Raw genomic sequence first — 12935 nt, forward strand, 5'->3', positions numbered from 1 at the left:
CTGTACTGCTCTCCTATATATTTAATGATGTGCAACCATAAAACGTCCTCTTTAAAAATAAGTTTAAAGAAGGAATTTTCTTCCATTTAACTTCGAAAGTCGAGAGGGGGGTGTTCGTGAATATAATACTTTCAATTGGCCGATTGTTGAACCAACTTCCTGTTTAAAGTGATTGTTGTAGAAATATATCGTCACGCCCAGGTCAAGCCAAGTTTATTGACACGTGCATGCATAGGCACGCAGAGGCACTGCTGCAATGTAAATCTTGCTTGCAGCAGCTTCACAAGCACATAACACAGCAGACCCCGACAGATATTGTAGGAAACATTGAAAATAGGTGTCGGTGTGAGGTTTTGCGCAGGAATTTAGGTGGATTTTTGTTTCTTATTTAACTTGAGATTTTCTGTTTCGATTTTCTGTAGTTTTTTCATTGGTTTTGTTAATGCAATTTGCAACTAAATGACCGAATTACGAACTAATCCGCAGATTTATTCTCATTTAAAATGAGCCCCAGTTAACACTAATCTCTTGGCACTACACTTACCGTGCAAAACGGCCTTTTCAGTGAACGTTAACAAGGTGGCCCAAAGCACTTGTAATGTTTTTAAGCAATTGGAGTTTCATTTCTGCTGCTGGAGTTTGCAGTGAATGTTGAACGTCATACATGACCCAGGCAAAGTTTGAATGGGACACGTTTTCATGACGTAGAGGATATAATCTACGTCTTCTTTAATTAAACGGAATGCATTGGTCATGTTCGCCATTGGTTGAAAATGTTCTGAATATATCTGAAGCCACACTTGGATGTCAATTGCACGTCATTCTCAAGTTAGCGCTGGGTTTCACCTTTTATATTCCATTGCCAAACAAAGGTTTGCCGTGACTTAACCTCACGAAACTAGCAACAAAATTCTAATAGCAATAAAATTAATAACAACCGAATAATTGTAATAAATTCTGAAAAAAATCCAAATCATCGCGAAACACTACAGGTGAGATTAGGGATAATTCCTTCCACCAAACAAGAAGCATGCTGCTATCGCTATATGGCAATTGAATGACAAGCAGTCAGCTGTGGAACAACAACTGAAAATGCTGAAAACACTCATCGATTCAGATATCATCCGAGGAAAGAAATACAATCAACGCTTCTGACCGTGGATCGTCTATCTGTGAAACTATGAAATATAAGTTCCTTTTCAGTAACAGCGAGTATGGGAATTAAAGGAGAAAACAATAGAAATCTTTCTCAGAGGCAAGACCAAATAAATGTATATCCTGTAATCACCTCAATATAAGTGATCGGGGACAAATTGTTTCTGTGGTGTATGGCGAATAGGAAGGGAATGGGACATGTTCAGCTCATTGAACAGCTGTGGATTTTGGGTGAAAGCAATTTGTTCTTTAAAAATGAGAAGAGTGGCAGACAGGGTCGTGTAGAATGCATATGGCATGGCTGCCTCCCTAGGCAGCGGTACTGATTGTAAGAGTTGAGGTCTATTGTAGTTGAATAAAACATTGCTTGGGCTGGATTTGAATTATTGTGTGCACGTTATTGTGGTAAGCACAATATGTAAGTGATTGGGTTAAGCCAGAGTGGGAGCAGGCCACACTCCAAACAACGTTGCTAGGATGGGAGGATTATATCATGAGGGGAGATTGTATAGGCCAGAACTGTATTCCCTGGATAGAACACAGCTGAGCGATGCTATGACCCAAACACGGATACGGTAGATGGTCAACTATCCAAATGCAAGGCGCCCCAAAACTAGACGATGGGTTTTAGGATCAGAATGAGTACTTTTGAAGTCGAGCGGATGGCTAATCATTTCAGAACAAGGGAATATCGCATGTGGATTGAGATGACAGTCAGGTGGTGGAAACGGGAACAGGTAAGTATGTAAGAAGGAACTGCAGATGCTGGTTTAAACCGAAGATAGAGACAAAAACATGGAGTAACGCAGAGAGACAGGCAACATCTCCGGAGATAAGGAATGGGTGACGTTTCGTGTCGAGATCCCTTTTCAGACGTGTTAGAGACAAGGGAAACGAGAGCGGTAGACGATAATGTAGAGAGATGAAGAACAATAAATGAAAGATTTTGAAAAGAGTAACGACCATAAAGGCAACAGGCCATTGTTCGCTGTTTGATGGGTGAAAACGAGAAGCTTGTGCGACTTGGGTGGGGAGGAATAGAGAGAGATGGAATGCCGGCGTTACTTGAAGTTAGAGAAATCAATATTCATACCACTGTAAAGCTGTCCAAGCAAGATATGAGATGGTACTCTGCCAATTTACGTTTAGCCTCCCTCTGACAACGGAGGCGACTTGGGACAGTAAGGTCTGCGTCCGAAAGGGAAGGAGAATTAAAGTGTTTCCCAAGCGGGCGATCATGTAGGTTCAGGCGGACTGAGCGAAGGTGTTCAGCGAAACGATCGCCCAGAACCCATTCCTTCTCTCCAGAGATGATGCCTGCCCCGCTGAGTTACTCCAGTTTTTTGTGTCTATTTCAGCTAAGTATGTAAACGGTACTTAATGGGAATGTGAATATGTGGGGAATTGATGGATACGGAATTAATGCGAGGGTGGAATTAATACAGATAAACATGATGGTCGGCGTAGATGCGATGTATCGAATGGTTTGTTTCTATGACCAACACCTCGGCACTCAACAGCTCGGCACACAAGAGTGCAAGGTTAAACCGAAATGATAATATACAACAGTGGCTTGTACATATGGAAGATTAGACCCTATTTTTCAAACTTGCGCCTTTGCTTTACCCTTGTTCCAACCGTGCTGGAAATCAAGGGGGGAAAAAGATTAGCTAGCGTGAAATTGTGAATGAAAATGTTAAACAAACGGGGCGGAAACTGCTTAATTCCTGCAGATTATACCCACGTGTGCTACAATGCAATGGTACAACCATCTTTCAGCGTCTCCAAAACAGTGTTACCACAGTGGGAAGACCAAAGACTTACATTATATTGGCGGAAGAGCAAGCAGATCATTGCTTCACCGGGAAGAATTTGCCGTCCTGTACGCTGGAAGTAAAAATGTAATTGGTAAAAGAACGAAAGTTACACGTTTTATGGTTTCATTGGAAACTAGCAAAGGATGGTGAGTGGCCGGTAAGGTCGGATGACTAGGATAGGGACTGATAGATGAGTGGTAATTTTGAACTGCTAAACAGGCAGGGTAGGGGAATCTATTCACAGTGACGGAATGTTGTTTAAATTGAGGTAATTTGTATTGAATGTGACGGTTTGTGAGTGGAAGATAACACATGGGGAAACCATGTACTTGTTCCATCCAGAGGGGCCGGGTAGTGAGATGTTGGGAACCGATCCCTTCCTGATTACTGGGCGTGTTTGTAGTAGATTACATAAAGCAAAAACACAATATGAACCGCACGGTTACACCTGCTACTACTTTCGCTCGTTTTTCTCCTCCCTTTCAGACACAATTCATTTATCCCATTAATAATCACCTGATCAATTAAATCCAAACTAAAGTGGTTTTACTTGTTCCTCAGCACGCCAAACTGTCCGTTCCTCAACATAGAATGCTGCTGGTCCCCGCATGTGCAGCCCAACGTGCGCTGTGTTTCCAGTCCCTCTTTCCGTGCTCTCCACCATTTTAATAACTTACTCTTTTTTTGCCAATCCTCTTTTTTTACAATGGATGACGTCGCTTTGCATTTTTATTCCGCATCACGAAGACATCGAGGCTTTCTGATTCATCTACAAATGGAGACTCAGCCTGTGCTATCCTCCGCAATAAGCAACTGCCAAAAAAACCCTCCTCACCTGGCCCCAACTACCACTTGATATAATTTGGTCTAAGTCTTCCTCGTCCATTTCTAACAACAATGCAACTTTCCTGTGGTCATGGTGGGCTCGATACCAAACGTCATCTGCCTGTTTCAATCCACGGATGCTGCCTGACGCACTGAGTTCCTCCAGTCAATCGTGCTCATAATTACAACTTCTTTCATGAATTTCATATAAATGAGCTTAATTATTTCCTTCATATGTTGATTATTATTAAAGTTCCATGCATATTTGTTGTACCAAGAACTATCAACAATCCGTCCAGAATGCATGGATACGGAGTCAATAAACTCTTCAACGCAACATTCGCATGTTAACACTTCAGCTAAGTAAGTGGTTCCATGTACCCAGATCATTTATGATTGACTAAATGCAAACACGATTGTGCACATTATCCAGTGACAAGCAGAAGGACTGCCTTCAGAAATGAAATTTGCAATTTCAAGATGATTTCATTCCACTTTTATTTTTTTCAATTACAACCGTACTCCCATTTAAGCGACAGAGAAAAACAATGCAACAAGGGTAAGTTTTCTAAACAATGCACTCGCACTGATTCACATCCTCCAGCAGCAATAAAATGGCCGCATATAAATTGCCATTCTTCAATTTACGTACCAGTGTTATTCAGCTTTGGGCTTGAGAGGTGGGAGCGTCGCGTGGCTTCAGGAAGAGAAAATCGCTTTTCGCTGACTCTGGAGACAGACAGACTGAGTATTGATTCAGTTCTGCCCCCCGGACTACCCGTCCCGTCCCAGGATAACACAATGTTTCCTCCATAGCTGGTCTTCCATTAAACGTGCCGTGCGAAACCCCATGATTGTAACAATAACTAGGGGTGTTATACTCTTGGATAATATTTCTGTCCTGTTTACACTTGATGACAATCAACAGAATGATGATCAGAAGAAAGACCACGGAAGTGCAACTGAAAATGACGATTAAATAAACGTTTGGATCAGATAAATATTCTGGCGTCTTCACCAAGGTACTGCTTTCGCTGATTCCTTCACTGCTGTTTCCCAAAACTCTAATGTTCATTGTAACTGTGCTGGACAGGCTTGGCTGCCCATTGTCCTTAACCAAGATGACTAGAGTTTGTAAAGCAGTATCTGACTGGAAAATATTGCGCGCTGTTCTGACTTCTCCGGAACGTTGTCCAACGTTGTACAAACCGGGGTCGGTAGATTTCACTATCTGATAAAAGAGCCGTGCGTTCTGACCAGAATCTGCATCAGTTGCCATTATCTTGCTGACCAAGTACCCTTGACCCGCTGACCGGGGTACGGTATCCACTGCCGCCGATTCACTCAGTTCTGAAGGTGAAATGATTACCGGCGCGTTGTCATTTTGATCCAGGATGATCACATTCACCGTGACGCTGCTGCTCAACGGAGGCAGCCCGGCGTCACGGGCCTGTACATGGATCTGGAAGTTCTTGAGTTCCTCATAGTCAAAGAAACGCAGTGCGTAAATAGTACCGTTCATTGGATTAATGGAGAGGTAAGTGGATACTGGCATGTTTTGGATATGATTATCGAGAAAGGAGTAGGAAAGGTAGGAATTTTGATCCAGATCGTGATCTGTTGCAGTTACTGTGAAAATGGATACACCCGGCGCGTTATTCTCCATTACATATACGTTGTAGAATGACTCCGCGAATTGCGGTGCGTTGTCATTTACGTCCGAAATAGCAATCTGGATGGTCTTATTTGATGTTAGAGAAGGCGATCCCAAGTCCCAGGCTGAAATTACAATGTTATACTTAGAGATCGCCTCACGGTCCAACGTTTCACTGGTGACTAATTTATAGTGGTTCGATGTCTTTTGCAGTCGAAATGGGACGTTCTTTTGTATCTCGCAACGCACTTGGCCGTTAGCTGCGGAATCGCGATCGATCACATAAATCTGGGATATGAAACTTCCTGATGGAGTATTTTCCTGGATTGTGTTGGAAGCTGATGTTACCTTTACCTCGGGTGCGTTGTCGTTCACGTCAATGACTTTGATCAATATTTTGGAGTGTCCTGTCATTGCCGGGGAACCGTGGTCCTGGGCTCGAATATCGAGAGAATAGGTGTTTACTTCCTCAAAATCTAAAGGCCCTTGAACTCGAATCTCCCCAGTGCGTGGATCCAAACTGAATACATGTTGCACTGCTCGCAAAACAACATAATTGAAACGATATGTCAGCTCCGCATTCAGTCCTTCGTCCAAATCATTTGCTTGCACTTTCAGCACCAACGTACCCCGCGACGCATTCTCACTTACGCTGCTTCTGTAAATATCATGGTCGAACACAGGTGGATTATCGTTCTGGTCGAATACCGTAATCAGAACCTGTGTCGTAGCTGATCTCTGAGGGGCCCCGCCGTCAAACGCAGTAAGCATGAGTTGAAATGATGATTGCATCTCTCGGTCCAAAGATTTCTCTAACATCAATTCGGCAATTATAATACCGTCTTCGGATTTCTGTGTTTTTAGACTAAAGTGCTCATTGGAACTGATTGTATAGGCGGCCACGGTATTTGTACCAATGTCGGGATCATCCGCGCCCTCGAGTCGGAAACGTATCCCGGATACACTGGCTTCCGATATCTGCAAGGCAATGCTGCTTTGCGGAAAAGTGGGGGAATTGTCATTTACATCAATAATCTCCAATTCGCCGTCAGACACCTCAAACGGATTTTCCAGTATTGTTTCGAAACGTATAGTACATTGATCATTCTGCCCACAAATACGTTCCCGGTCGATTCTTTCACGAATGGACATGATTCCATTGTCCAAACTAACCTTCATGTACCGCCCTCCGTCATCAGAGCTCAGCCGGAATTTGCGAGCTGACAATTGCCGTACATTCAGGCCCAAATCCACAGCGATATTCCCAACAAATGCCCCTTGTTCCATTTCCTCGGGAATAGAATAACGAATTTGCCCGGAGATTAGTCCCGGTGCACAAATCGCAAATATGCAAGCAAACGCAGGGAAGGCAAACCTCGGTAGGTACGCCATGTTCCGTGATCAGTCAAAGTCCAACTCTAGGTCTTTCTCCGTGTAAATAGTCCAAGCACAATAAAATAACTCATATATATTCCCACTACCGAATCGAAACAGATGGTATATCTATCCTCCTCAGCCTTTTTCGGCAATCGAAACGCAGGCACTCGCATTTCTCGTCGCGTCTGACGTCTTTATTCGGGGATGTGGGCGGGACAATGGATCCATCTGTGTACTTGAGCTTTTCATTGGTAGACAGCGACACGACCAGTTCTTTTGCACAACTACAGCTACAATTCTTAAAGCTGTACTGCTCTCCTACACATTTGATGGGATACAACCATAAAACGCCCTCTTTGAAAATAAATTTGAAGAATGTTTTTTTTTTTCATTTAACGTCGAAAATCACATCAGGCACGTCGGAAGAGGGTTATCCCCAGAACGTAAACATGTTTTTTCAGTACAGTCAAAATTCCACAACGAATAAATAAATGGCATCGTTATTTTTATGATGCAACATACCATATCGGATATGCAGTATTTGCTTACACATGTTTGACCCCTTACAATCACACCTTAGGGTAGTAAGAAAATATAAGAAGATAGCACAAAAAGCTAGAGTTTAACTCACCGGGACGGGCAGCATCTCTGTTCATATAACGACTACATAATTTCCCTTCTTTGATAAGATTATTTCATTAGCACTTTCCAAATTTTGGAGAAGGTGTTCGTGAAAATAATACTTTCAATTGACCAATTGTTGAACCAACTTCCTCTTTAAAGTTATTGCTCGAGGAATGCATCGTCACGTCCAATACAAGCCGAGTTTATTGACCTGTGCATGCATAGGACGCAGAGGTACGGCTGCAATGTAAATCTTGCATGCAGCAGCTTAACAAGCACATAACTTGCTTGTTGTTGGAAACATCCATGGAAATTTTGTGATTTTTTGAATTCTTATTTAACATGAGATTTTATTTTTCTTTTTTTCGTGATTGGTTGTGTTACTGCAATTTGCAACTAAATTACTGAATTGCCCATTAATCTGCAGATTTGTTCTCATTTTTTTGCCAATCCTCATTTTTACAATAGACGACGTCGCTTTGCATTTTCATTCCGCATCAGGATGACATCAGGGCATTCTCGTTCATCTACAAATGGAGACTCAGCCAGTTCTCCTCAACCTGTGGTATCATCCACAAGAAACAACTGCGAAAAATCCCCTCCTCACCTGGATCCAACTACCACTTGATACTGTTTGCTCTAAGCCTTCTCTATGCAGAACGGACCTCTCCACCAATCATGACGGGCTCGACACCAAACGTAATCTGTCTGTTTCTCTCCACAGGTGCTGCCAGACTCTCTGAGTTCCTCCAGCCAGTCGTCCTCACAATGTCAGCATCAGGCATGAGTTGTGTTGCAAAAAAATGGGCTTAATTATTTCCTTCGCCTGTTGATTATTATATGTATATTTTGTGGCACGATCTATCAACAATTCTTCTAGAATACATGGGTACCCAATCATTAAACTCTTCAACGCAACTTCCGTACATTAGTACTTTCGTCCACGTAAATGGATCCAGGTACCCAAACTGTTACGCAATAGGTTAAATGGCAACGCGTTTGTGCGCATTATCCAGTGACAAACAGAAGGACTGTCTTCAGAAATAAAACGTGCAATTTCAAGATGTTTTCATTCCAGTTGCGGGACATTTTACTTTTTCAATTACAACCGTACTCCCATTTAAGCGATAGTGAAAAACGTGCAACAAGGGTAAGTTTTCTAAATATTTCACTCGCACTGATTCGCATGCCCCGGCAGAAATAAAATGGCCGCATACAAAATTGGCATTCATCAATCTACGTATCAGCGTAATTTAACACTGACCTTGAGAGGTGGCAGCACCACATGGCTTCAGTAAGAGAAAAATCGTTTTTCGCTGACTGGAGACAGACTTACCGAGTATTGATTCAGATCTGGCCCGCGGACTGCCCGCTCTGTCCAAGGATAGGGTAACATTTCCTTCATCGCAGATCTTCCATTAAACGTGCCGTGCGAAACCCCACGATTGTAACAGTAACTGGGGGCGTAATACTCTTGGATAATATTTCTGTCCTGTTTACACTTGAAGCCAATCAATAGAATGATGATCAGAAGGCAGACCACGAAAGTGCAACGGATAATGACAATTAAATAACCGTTTAGATCTGAGAAATATTCTTAATTCATCACCAAGGTACTTCTTTCGCTGATCCCTTCAGTGCTGTTTTCCAAAACTAATGTACATTGTAAATGTGCTGGACAGGCTTGGCTGTCCATTGTCCTTAAGCAAGATGACTAGAGTTTGTAAAGCTGTACCTGACTGCAAAATATTGCGCGCTGTTCTGACTTCTCCAGAATGTTGTCCAACGTTGTACAAACCGGGGTCGGCTGATTTCATAATCTGATAAAGGAGACGTGCGTTCTGACCAGAATCTGCATCAATTGCCCTTCATATCACGACTACATAATTTTCCCTTCTTTGATAAGAGTATTTCATTATCGCTTTCCAAATTTTGGAGAAGGTGTTCGTGAACATAATGCTTTCAATTGGCCAATTGTTCAACCGACTCCCTGTTTAATGGAAGTGATGTTTGGAGAGAGGCATCCTCACGTCCAAGTCAAGCCAAGTTTATCGACACGTACCTGCATATGAAGCAGAGGCAATGCTGCAATGTAAATCTTGCTTGCAGCAGCTTTGCAAGCGCATGACACAGCAGACTCCGACAGATGTTTTGGGAACATAGAAAATAGATGTCGGTGTGAAGTTTGGCGCGAAAAATTTGTGAATTTTTGAATTCTTATTTAACTTAGGATTCTCAGTTTCGTTTTTTCTTTTTTCTTAATTTGTTTTATTACCGCAATTTGCAATGAAATGACTGGATTACCCATTAATCCGCAGATATTTTGTTCATTGAAAATACTCCCTAGTTAACATTAATCTCGTGGTACCACACTTAGCGTGTAAACAAGTATTTTTAGTGAACGTTAACAAGGTGGCCCAAAGTACGTGTAATGTGGTTAGAGAATTGAAGTTTAATTTCTGCTCCTCGAGTTTGCAGTGGATGTTCAACGTCATGCACGATCCCGGCAAAATTTGAATGGGACAAGTTTTTCATGACGTAGAGGATAGAATCTCTTATCAAACTAAATGGTAATGTTCTCCATTGGTTGAAAATGTTCTGGAGATTTCTGATGCCACACTTGGTTTATTGGATATCAATTCCATATCATTCTCAAGTTAGCGCTGGGTTTCACCTTTTATATTCCATAACCACACACAAGTTTTACAATGACTGAACCACGCGCTCCCCGATCAAATCAAACTGCAATAAAATTCAATCATCCGAATAATTGTAATAAAATCTGCAAATTAAAACGCAAACATCACGAAAAACTACAGGTGAGATGATGGATAATTCCTTCCACCAACGAGGAAGCATGCTGTTTTCGCAATTCAGCAATTAACTGATAAGCAGTCAAAAGCGCATCGATTCAGATATCATCCGTGGAAAGCAATGCAATCAACATTTCGGGGCTTGGCTGCTTTATCTGAACGATGAATTATTTAAAAGAGTTCATTTTTCAGTAAGTTTAATGATGGGAAGTAAAGGAGACAAAAAAGGAAAGAGGCTGATAGGACAAATTATGCTTCGTTGTTTCTGTGGTGTATGGCTAATAGCAAGGGAATGGGACGTGTTCAGGTTATTGAACAGACGGGGATTCCGTCTGAAATAAATTTGTTCTTTAAAACTGTGAACAGTGGTGGACAGGGTCTCACCGAAGGCATATAGCACGGTTGTGTCCCTCAGCAGCGGTACTGAATGTAAGAGTCGAGGTGTAATATCTTTGAATAAAACATTGGTTAGGCTAGATTTGAATTATTGTGTGCACATCTGGCATGCACAATATATAAGTTGTTGGGTTAAGTCGGATAGGTAGCAGGCCACACTGCAAAGAACGTTGCCAGGATGGGCAGGTTTACGTCATGAGGGGAGATTGTATAGGCTAGAACTGCATTCCCTGGAGTGAACATTGCTGAGCGGTGCCATGACACAATCACGAGCGAGAGAGACAGAGTAGATTCCCACAGCCATTTCCAATGGTAGGGCGCTCCAAGACTAGAACATAAGTTTTAGGATCAGAGGGAGTACTTTTAAAGTCGACCGGATAGCTATTAATTTCAGAAATACGGAATACGGCAGGTGGATTGAGATGTCAGTTTATGTGACGGAGACGGGAACAGTTAAATATGTAAAAGGTACATAATGGGAATGTGACTATGTAGGGAATTGATGGACATGGAGTTAATGCTCGGGTGGAATTAGTACAGATAAACGTGATGGTCATCGTAGATGCGATGTAACGAATGGTTTGTTTGTATGATCTACACCTCGGCAAACATGATGCAAAACTAAACTGGAATGATAACAGACATGAGTGGCGAGCTCAAGAAGGTTGCAACTTGTCCATTTGGAAGATGAATGCTGTTTCTTAAGCGTGCACGTTTGCTTTGCACTTGTTCCAACAATGTTGGAATTCAGAGGCAAAAATAATAGATAGTGTGAAATTGTGAACGGAAGTGTTAAACAAACCTTCCTGATTGCTGGGCGTGTTGGCAGTACCTTACCCAGAACAAAAAAAAACACAATTTGAACCTCACGGTCCGATATTAGGGGACATGATCAATTTTAAACAAATCAGTTTAATCCCTGCAGACTGTACGCACGTGCTCTACAATGCAATGGCACAATCTTCTTGCAGTGTTACCACATTGGGAAGACCAAATACTTACATTATATTGACAGAAAGGCAAGCAGATCACTATTTCACCGAGAAGAATTTCGGGTCCTGTATGGTGGAACTGGTAAAATAAACGAACGTTACACGTTTTCTGGTCAGATGACTACCATATAGCTCGATGAAAAAGTGTTACATTTGAACTGCTGAACAGACAGGGAAGGGGGTATCTACTCAGTGACGGGATTATGTTTAAATTGAGGTAAATTGAATTAAATGTGAAAGTTGGTGAATGGAGGATTCAATAAGGAAATGCTGTTCTTGTTCCATCCAGGAGAGCCAAGATGCTGAGAACCGATCCCTTCCCGATTGCTGGGCGTGTTAGCAGTACCTTACCCTGAACAAAAAAACACAATTTGAACCACACGGTCCGATATTAGGGGACATGATCAATTTTGAAACACATAAATGAATAGTTAACATTATCTTTAAATATTACAATGTACGATATTTAATTTAAAACACCGTGTTACACTAACGGGATACACATCTATGTAATAAGCGTGTTCGGTATTCCGTCTACGCATGCCCAGGTCATAGGTCACTAGTTATAAACAGTCTCGGCAACGGTGGTGCTGCGTTGTGTGCAGGCTTGCGTTTCGTCCGTGGTCGGGGTCGGGGTGGGGGTCGAGGTGTGGGTGTTCTTTTTGCTGCTGGGGCGTCCTCGTCACATCCCCAGTGTCCCGTCCCTGTCCGTAGGTGGCCGGGGTGGCTTTGGGCTGGCTATGCGGGGATTCCGGCAGCCCTCCACCTCCACCCCCTCCCCTCAGTCTGACACCGAGATCCTGCTGAAGGTGGGCAGCCGCCGGCTGGATGAAGTGGCAGCGAGTACCGTAGGGGCAGAGCGCAGCTCGGCCAAGCCGTGGGCGAACTGGCACCATCCAGCCGCCGCTGGGCCCGTCCCCGTCCCCTCCCGAGTGTACCGTCCGGGGGCCACCAGGTACGTCCGGGGCGGCGGGACAGGCAGAATCGAGCTGGGGCCGGCGCCTCCCCTCAGCTGGCTGCGGGCCTGGGTCAACACTCCCGCCCGCGGACCTGTGGATATAAGACCCTCCTTTAGACTTTCTACGCATTAGATTTTTGCGCCGTGGTTGGGATGGATGGGAGCGGGGATGTCCATGTGCGCAAGCAACAAATGACTTAAAGTTTGCGTTGAGTGAACTGAGTGTTCTTAACGTTCTCCCGCTACACCGACGTTTTGTGAGTGGTTCGATCCCAGCTTCAGCTCAACAAACGTAGGTCACATTACCCGGACAGGCGGCGGGGT

The 12935-nt window shown here is 43.2% G+C and overlaps 1 protein-coding gene across 1 annotated transcript in view; it reads right to left on the reverse strand.

Moving 5' to 3' along the window:
- Window positions 1-4292: 4292 nt before the first annotated feature.
- The window catches only part of LOC129701368 (protocadherin-23-like), a 28117-nt gene continuing 19474 nt past the window's right edge, over window positions 4293-12935 (reverse strand). Inside the window, exons 4-7 of the mRNA XM_055642503.1 lie at window positions 12501-12703; window positions 12000-12005; window positions 8789-8953; window positions 4293-6852 (exon numbers count right to left, since the gene is read on the reverse strand). Of these exons, the coding sequence (XP_055498478.1) occupies window positions 4459-6852; window positions 8789-8953; window positions 12000-12005; window positions 12501-12703 (2768 nt within the window). The 3' untranslated portion in view covers window positions 4293-4458. The remainder of the gene's footprint in view (window positions 6853-8788; window positions 8954-11999; window positions 12006-12500; window positions 12704-12935) is intronic.

Source organism: Leucoraja erinacea, chromosome 11, assembly GCF_028641065.1.
Source record: "Leucoraja erinacea ecotype New England chromosome 11, Leri_hhj_1, whole genome shotgun sequence".
NCBI classification, from domain to species: domain Eukaryota; kingdom Metazoa; phylum Chordata; class Chondrichthyes; order Rajiformes; family Rajidae; genus Leucoraja; species Leucoraja erinaceus.